The following is a 9,087-nucleotide window of genomic DNA, read 5'->3' as shown; positions in this document are numbered from 1 at the left end:
CAGGAGCATCAGCCTGCTCCTGACTGTTTGCTTTTAAATGATTTGGCTGGAGCTTTCATTCCTGAAGCAGGAGAATAATCAAAAGCTAAGAGTATGTTTTACCCAGGTGATATTCTCTCAAAATTTCCTTTCAGAAGCAACATTACTGTAGGTGTGGAGCACAGTGTGTTCCTCTCATAATGCCAGTGCTGTTGTCAGCCATCTATACTTCTGGTTCTTCTTCTGTTTTGTTTTGTTTTCTCTTTTCCAGACTGTCTACAAAGCCTGGCTCTGTTCCCAGTATTTTGAAGTCACACAGTTTCACTGCAGCAACAGAATTCCTTGCAAGCAATACTGTTTGGAGGTTCAAACGAGGTGTCCCTTTATATTACCAGACAACGATGATGTCATCTATGGAGGACTATCAAGTTTCATCTGTACAGGTATAGTGCAAAAAAGCTAATTCCACTTTTTTTTTCATAAATCTGAACGTGAAAAGAGAATCATGTGGGCAATGTTTCCATTAGCTCTAACTACGAGAGCTTTGTGGTTCTTCTTCTGTTTTGTTTTGTTTTCTCTTTTCCAGACTGTCTACAAAGCCTGGCTCTGTTCCCAGTATTTTGAAGTCACACAGTTTCACTGCAGCAACAGAATTCCTTGCAAGCAATACTGTTTGGAGGTTCAAACGAGGTGTCCCTTTATATTACCAGACAACGATGATGTCATCTATGGAGGACTATCAAGTTTCATCTGTACAGGTATAGTGCAAAAAGCTAATTCCACTTTTTTTTCATAAATCTGAATGTGAAAAGAGAATCATGTGGGCAACGTTTCCATTAGCTCTAACTACAAGAGCTTTGTAGGTATTCTTCATCACAAAAATCTGCCAGAGGTACCAGCATTTGAGCCAGATTTAATAATGCACATTTATGCTACAGCTCTCCACAGCCATTAATTATACAAACCAAAATTTATCCCAGTTATTTTTCACACTTATACTTTGGTAGAGGTCTTTAGTTGCTCCATGTCAAGCAGTACTCAGAGGAAGAGGCTCTTATTGCAATCTTCAGAAAAACAAAAAGCCAAGTTCAGTTTTTAGTATCTTCCCCTTTGTTCGCCTAAATTCTTCTGTCAGATAAATGAGGAATATGAGACAAAACTGTGCAGCAGCTCTTGAAATGTCTTTTTAGAGCCAAAGACATTAAAATGGCTTTTAATATGATTCATATATTGAATAAAATATCTTTAGCACATCTCAGGTGCTTCAGATACTTCTTTCAGGACTGTCTGGGAGTCCCTACAGAAAATTTCATCTCGTATCAATTTTATCTGCAGATTTCTGGTGCCTGGAGTATCATCCAATTACCTTGAAGATGTTTAGGCAACTTATTCCCACTGGATCAGTAAAAAGACATTTTAACACTTAGATCATTTGACAGCCTAGTCTAAATATCTGAAATTAGAAAGCCTGAACCTTAAATTTTAGGGCTGCTTGATGCTAAAGGAGTTGCCCAAGGCAAGCTACTTAAAAACTTAAATTCCTATTTTTCCTAGTGTATCTCCAAGCCTAAATTCCTATCTGAAACACACAAAATAGGTGACTTTGAAAAGTTTACTGATGGTTGTCTATGACTTTGGGATGAAAAGCAGATCTAAGAGAGGATGAAACTCATTTTACTGCTGTTACCAAGGTCCTATTGCAGACACTTAAAATCAGCATGACCTGAATCTCCTCTCAACAGCCCACTAAATAATATTTAGTTGAACTTTTTTGTCCTATAAAGTCAAAATCCTCAGCAGAGTAGGGCTGGGATTCCCAGACCCACAGGAGCCACTAGGCAGTTGTGTGCAAGAGAAGATGCTGAGGTACAAGGGTGCAACTCAGGCTTTGTCTAGAATATAAACCCATTGTCACCCTCTTATTAATCAGCAGCAAACTGTAAGAGGACTTCCTGCCACTAAACAATGAGAAATGAGATTAATATCTGCTGTGGGACTAAAGAATTACACTTGCTGCAGCTTAATGAAAGCAGAACCAAAGGAGTCAAATCAAAGCTATTTTTTGTGATGGGAAAAGAGCATAGGACTGGCTATTTTTCCCCCATGAATTTTGCAGTCATTGTTCTTTCACACAAATTAAAACAAACAAATGATTGTAGTTTATAATTTGGATTAACAATGACTTCTGGGAAGCTCCTAAAGAACTGATGTAAAGAGTGAGAAGTATTCTAGCCTGAGAACGTCTCATGTGGTTCCCTCCAATGAAAGCAGAGAAAAGAAGAGGGGATGTTACACTAGTTGGGTACCCCTGGAACTTTGGTTTTGTAGAAACACACGTGAGGATGTGGGACCACTGCAGTGCAAGAGCAAGTTCTTGGGAGGGTAATCCAAACCACCAGAATCACAGTGTGGTTCTGATTATGGAAACAGGCAGTTAGCTGGGAAGAATTTTGTGTTCCCCTCTCCCCTTTCTCTTCTAAGAAACAGAAGGAAAGAAGTCTCTGTCCATCAAGTCTTCTGGATACTTTGTATAGCCATTAAAATTGAATGGACTCAATTTTTATAGTCAATTTCTGATAGTTTTATAGTCATGAAAATTGAATGGTCGCTCCTGGTTTAGACCTTTTGAGGTTTATTCCCAGCTGATTAAAGTTTCCAGTTGTTTTCTCTAATGTTTCTTTCTGCAGCTCAGATGTCTAGAATTGCCCATGCAAAGCAGAATCTGATTTGAGGGAGATAATAAGTGTTTAGGGATACATACACACATAGAGCAGATTCCAATGAACGAGTCCCATCCAAAATTCCAGCCCAAGGTGTTTAATTCTGACTCCTGTGAAAACAGTAGGCACACCAGTGGAATTATTCTTTCACACGTGTAGTCATGTTTTCCTTCTTTTACCCCCAGTGTGAATGGAAGATGTGGAAGTTTTCTTTAACACATTCTTTTTAATTGAGAAAAGAGAGCTGAAAGATGTGTGACCATGTACAGAGCACTGGGAATAATTCACAGTTCCTGCAAGAAGCTGCTTGACCTGCACAGCATAAATATTCTTCACCAATTCATACACCAATTTCTGGCAAATATCAGTAAGGAATGTTTAGGTGATTTGAGCACTTCCTCAGAATCTCCTTCTCCTTTAGATTAAAGAATATTCAGCAGAAATGAAGCTGTCAGTCATACTTCATAGCACACACTGATGTTTCCAAGGACATAGTCTGTCAAAGGAGTTTGTTGGCTAACAAAGTTCAACACAGGTATTTGGAACAAGGCTTTAACCTGCAGCTTCCTCTCAAGGGGCAGATGTATGGCTGGGTTTCACCAGCAGATTTAGCTCCCAAGTGTCTGTTTCCAAACAGATGCCCTGATTCCAGTGCAACATGAAAAGCAATCTCCTTGATAAAATGTGATATACAAAATGCATTGCAATCTCTTTTCTTTGTAGAACAGTTCAAGAAGAGAAAATTTCTATATTCAATGCACTTTATTTTGTTCTTGGAAAACTCAAATATATATATATACACATACTTGATCCAAATTCTTACTTTAAAAATAACTCATAATAATGTGTCATTTGCCTCCTGCCTACACCTCTCAGTAGATCCTAGAATATCAAACTATTAAGCTAACACAGAGAGCAGGACAAATCCTCTTTATGTATGACATGGATGTTTTAAATCATTACTAGTTATGGATCTGCTTACAAGGAAATTGAGTCTAATTTTCTTCTAGCCTTGAATATTGGGGATTTCCCATGGATGAGATTCCATATCATAATAGGTTTATTAGCCACATATGTTCTCCTAATAAAACAACCCAGACAACCCACTGATAACCCTGAACTTTCAGTGGTAACACAGTATTTAGATAGGTATGACCCTTTCTTGTCATAGTAGTAAATCCTTTCAATAAAAAAATTGTACATAATAGAAGCAAAATTGGGAGAAGGTGGAGGGAGAGGAGAGATAACTGCTTGCTAAGAGCAAGTTCTGTCCCTTATCTTGCATCTCAACACAGCAGAGCTAAAAAGGTTTGTTGTATATCCTTGAAAATCAGCTGTTTGCTTCTTTTTCTCACTTGCAGCAGCTCAGTCAGTTTTACAGGGATTTACACTAGCAGGAGGAAATTGGCACTGTGTGTATTTTGGGGAAAAAAACAAACAAAATAAAATCCATGCATGGTGAAGAAACACAATGAAGTTTTCTTGACTGTGGACACAAACACACAGGAAAACGTCCCAGAGGCAACTCTCTGAAACAGCCACCAACACCCAGTGATAAAACAAAATGAAAACAACCTAGACCTCCTCCAACATGAAGAGTGTCTGAATGGAAATTCAGACATGGAAAAGGTCTGAAATGCAAATTAGCCTTTTCAGAAGAGCTGAGCAGCCTTATTCAGCAGTTTAAACAAAGTGTGTTTGACTAAAGAATAATTTATTTATCGTTAAACCTCCTTCTACATTTAATTTTATTACTTTTTATAATATGAAGAGGATAAAGTACATGTCTAAACAGAAGCCTGGTAATGTGTCACAGGCACAGCCATTGAGAAATTAGGAGGACCATCTGGATAAGCTCAAAGAGCCCTGGCTTCCTAATCAGATGTCTGTGAGCAGTGAAATCCAGTCGTGTCGTATCTCATGTGTTCTTCTGCCTTCTGGAATTGGCAAATGTTAATATTGAAACCTCAGAAATAATTCCTCAGAAAGAGAAATGTCATGCAGAGTGCTGGCATTCACTGGTGCCATGATGTCACTGCTGGAGAGATCAGAAGAATCAGAAATCTTGGTTAAAAAACATCATATTTTAGGACTCTACGGAAAGAAAATGAGGAAAATATATAGCATACCATAAGAACTGTTTTGTCTGGACTTCCAAAATATTTCTCCAGTCCTTTTTCAGTGTGCCTCATCTGAGCAGGGTACATGGGATTTATTTACAGTCCTGTGTCCATCCACACAATCTCAGTCAAATGAGGAGCCTTAGCTCTTGCACCATCACTGGTAACCCATGTTCCCTGCAGATGGAGTTGCTATGCTGATCATCTGATGATTATCTGTGTGTGAAACTGCCCAGCTACAGTGAAAAGAGCTCTCAGCTGACCCTAGTGAGTGAGAGCATGTCTGGAGAGCAGCTTGGTGCTAAAGAGTTTCCTGGCAAATGAGAATCATAGAATGTATTGGGCTGGAAGGGACCTCCAAAGGTCACCTAGTCCAACCCCCCCAATAAACAGGGACATCACCAACCAGATCAAGGTGCTGAGAGCTTCTTCCAGCTTCATCTTGAATGTCTCCAGGGATGGGGCCTCCACCACCTCTCTGGGCAACCTATTCCAGGGATCTGTCACCCTCATACTGAAGAGCTTTTTCTTAACATCTAACCTAAATCTGCCCTTTTCTAGCTCAAAGCCATTACCCTTCATCCTGTCACTCTTGTGAATAGACCCTCCCCTGCTTTCCTGTAGGCCCCTCTTGGGTATTGGAAGGTGAGTGCTGGGAAAAAGAGATCCAAAATGGGGCATTTTGCTTGAAAAGTGAAAAGCAAAGTAGGTTTCAAGCCAGTAACAGTTGCCAAGTCAATCTCAGAAATATAATTACCAAAAATCCAAGTAATACAGAGTAATGATGCCTACCAACCAAGCTATAAAGACAGAAGAGGAAGAGGGAAGCTTTGGTGATTTGGTGGGTAAAGGGATCCTTTTATTTCTTATCATTCTATGTCCTTATAAAATGTTTTGATAAAAGAATAAACTAGTGTTTTTTTTCTGAGTAGTCTGATTAGATCCAAGGCATCAAAACTGATGCTCATGAGCACAAACAAGCATGTGGGGAAGCACAGTCATGAAGTTTTATCATTTCAGTGCAAAAGCTCTGACTGGATTTATCTCCATGTTCTTCAACTGTCACATGAATAGTGGTTCTGCAGTTAATTGATTACTAAATATGCAACTGCAAATCCATGAACCTAAATCCCATTACTGAGCTGAAATAAAGAGGAAATGCAATTCTGCATTAAGGGCCAGGTTCAAGCTTTGAATATGGGAGTTGCCTTCCATTTATTGATGATGCAGTGAGTGCATATGAACAATGTGAATACCTTTTGATTGTTGACATGTATAGATAGGCTTTGATTTCAGAGGAATTCTGGGTTTTCCTATAATAAGGAAAGCAAGACACACATTTTGAGTAGTAAACAAGCCTCAGTGGGTTCAGAGCATGAACCATTCTCTGTCTCTCTTCAATTACTCCTAACTGAGCTACTGCAGTCACAGAACACATCATAGAATTACCTGCTTTGGGAGGCACTTCCCGTGTATCCCCATGTTCAAAAACACATGCACACAAACAACAGAACCTGACTCTCAGAAAACAGGATGTTAAAACAAGCATCTGAAAGAGAATAAATCATTTTAAGGTGCTGGTGTTCTGCCTTAAGTACCTGACTGCAAAAATGCTCTGATTCCCTGCAGAGTAAACCCTGACTTTAGAGGAAATCAAGCAGGCTCTTCTCATTCCCAGACCTTTAAAAGCATGGTTGGGTCCATAATAAATGCAACTTTATTCAGACTCACATAGCACAGTAGACTTGTGTCCAAAAAAAGGGCCACTCTACATTTAATCTGCATTTTAGCGTGCTCAACATACCCATACCAAACTTTTTGTGATTTAATGCCTCTCTTTTTACACAGTGATGCTACCAGTATGTGCCCACAGACAGGAGGAATTCAAGATCCTTTCAAATTTTATGGAAATATCCACTTTGATTAGTTGTCACTTCACCATTAGTTTTTACATCCCAAAATGGAAGAGCCAAATATCCTTCAAACATCTACAATTACTTTTTAATGCTGTTTCTTTACACAAACAAGCTCAGCATCAGACTTCCCCTGGATGATCTTTTGATGCTGCTTCCTTCACATATCCCTTCAACAACTTTAATTCTACAACATGGCAAGTGTTTTGAGGGCCTCAGGCTCCCCAAAAGATGTGCATTCAACAGCTTAGACTAGACTATCAACTGTTCCCCTGAGCCATCAACTTCTGCCCATCTTTTTGTGCCTGATGTTGATTTTTCTTGTGTTTACCCTACAGGGCTCTATGAAAACTATCCAACCAATGCAGAACCAGAATGCTGTGATGTCAGATGGGGACTATTATCAGATCATCAATCCAAAGGGACTATAAAAACAAGTGGCTCAACAATGTGTCACAGGACATCGCTCACAGTTTCATCAGCATCAAGACTGTGTAACAGCAGACTTAAACTATGTGTTCTTGTATTAATTCTCTTACATACAGTACTTACAGTCTCAGCAGCACAGAACTCAACAGGACTGGGCTTTGGAGGCGTAACCACTTTGGAAGATAATTCAACCAATGAGGAGTAAAAGATAGGATTCATCTTGTGTGACAGAAACACAAGAGGCCCAAATGACTACAGCCAAAACTAGCAAGGACTGAGTGCTTTACCCTCAGATCTCTCCTTGAATGACCTTTTGGGTAAAATGGAAAGAACGGGCCACTGCTCAAACAAGGACACATGAACACAGCTTTTTATTGACTAAAAGGCTGTACGGTGACTTAAATTTCTCACACCATTTTATACACTGTGTTTTAATGTTTGAAGTTTCTTTTTTTGTTTGTTTTTTGCACTTGTTAATACAGGATTTTATTTTTGGGACGGTTTCTCAAAGCTAAATTAAGTCTTTTCTCTGTCGATATATTTCTAGTCATTGTGTGTGTTCATCTGATAGTTCTGTCTTTTATGTCCAGTTTCTATTAGAGGAATGACTGCTATGATTCCATGACATAGCAAAAAAAGAAAACCACACAGAAAAAAAAAAAACAAAAAAAAAAAACTCACACAAAAAACCCACCAAAAAAAAAACCACAAAAAGAACAACAAAACAGTTTAACAAAAAAAAAAAAAAAAAAGAAAAAAGGCAACACAAAAAAAAACCCCAAACAAACCTAACTGTCCTCTTACTCATGGGAACCATTCATCTCCTTTCCCCTTCCATCTCCCTTCACAGACAACACACATTTGCTTCTGTCTGTGTAATCACAATGAATGGGAACACAATTCCAGTGTGCCACTGGGGCACAAAACCAGTTGCCTGAGCAAACCCAAAAAAACAAGGAGCATGAAGGGGGTTCCTTTTAGCTGAACAAAGAAGCGCTCTCCTTACAAGGTGGGATTGGACAGTTAAAAAAAGAAAAATATCAAGAAATCTATAACAAACTGTTGCTCCAATACCCGTTTTGAAGAAGTCCAGTCCTTTCTCACTGGTCAGTTGAACAGGAGCAGCCTTTTTTAGATCAACCAGTTATGCTCAGCAAGTTGAGTAGTTGGAAGACCTTCATATTGGAGGTGGAGGATTGGCATTCATTGTGAATTACGTTTTGAGTTCTTCTGCTGTCACATAACCAGCAGCTTTCCATACAGAATGGGAGCAAAGAGCTTCCAAAATCCAAGTCTTTTTGTCTCAACAGAACTACACTCCAAGCCTACGAGCATCTACAATCTCTTTGGGTTCGATTCCATTATTTTTCTAATCTCTACGTGGTGTTGAAAGTAACTCTAGTCATTAAGGGTGCACAAGAACGTGTTAGCACAGATAAAGAAACTATTTTTTTTTAACTCTATGAGACAACCATTTTCAGAAACGTGCAATAAAACCAGTAAAGATCTACTAGGGTGTGAGTAGTCAAGAGAAAAAGATTGTAATACGACTGCTGATTTTCCATTGTTTTGGGATGGTTTTAAATTTGTTTGCTTTTATTTTTTTTCGTGGGAACGTTTCACCTGCTGAGTGTATGAGAATTTGCTTTTTAAAAAGGCTTTTTAGAGTTTACAGTAGAATCAATGGAAGGAAAAGTTAATAAGGGCTGTTTTTAAAAACTTTACATTCCTTCCTATTCTCTAACTACACTTGGGAAGTGCACTTTAGAGATGTTTGCTGTGTAGCTGGGAGACGAAGGAAAACGATAAGAAATGTTCTCTTAGGAAATAAAATCTAGTTAACTACTTTCTAGCTATGAAATACCCCTTGATAATACTAATGTTGTAAGAACATTTAATCACTGGTGCATAATGCATTTTTTTATA

At 38.7% G+C, this 9,087-nt stretch overlaps 1 protein-coding gene across 1 annotated transcript; it reads left to right on the top strand.

Moving 5' to 3' along the window:
* The first annotated feature begins 380 nt into the window (after positions 1 to 380).
* LOC103779636 (transmembrane protein FAM155A-like) lies at positions 381 to 7,411 on the top strand. The gene is made up of 3 exons (XM_008947280.1): positions 381 to 422; positions 566 to 737; positions 7,071 to 7,411. The coding sequence occupies exons 1-3, from the start codon at positions 381 to 383 to the stop codon at positions 7,364 to 7,366; spliced, it is 510 nt and encodes a 169-aa protein (XP_008945528.1). The 3' UTR covers positions 7,367 to 7,411.
* Positions 7,412 to 9,087: the final 1,676 nt, after the last annotated feature.

Source organism: Merops nubicus, unplaced genomic scaffold (assembly GCF_000691845.1).
Source record: "Merops nubicus isolate BGI_N331 unplaced genomic scaffold, ASM69184v1 scaffold17719, whole genome shotgun sequence".
Classification (NCBI taxonomy): Eukaryota; Metazoa; Chordata; class Aves; order Coraciiformes; family Meropidae; genus Merops; species Merops nubicus.
The sequence above is the reverse complement of the archived record's forward strand: the minus strand, read 5'-3'. Positions and strand labels throughout refer to the sequence as shown.

What these genes read in the sequence shown, in the direction of transcription:
- LOC103779636 (XM_008947280.1), top strand. Translation starts at nt 381, where the DNA reads ATGATGTCATCTATGGAGGACTATCAAGTTTCATCTGTACAG. An exon ending in ATCAAGTTTCATCTGTACAG is followed by an intron (nt 423 to 565) that starts GTATAGTGCAAA and finishes TCTCTTTTCCAG; the next exon opens with ACTGTCTACAAAGCCTGGCT. An exon ending in ATCAAGTTTCATCTGTACAG is followed by an intron (nt 738 to 7,070) that starts GTATAGTGCAAA and finishes TTTACCCTACAG; the next exon opens with GGCTCTATGAAAACTATCCA.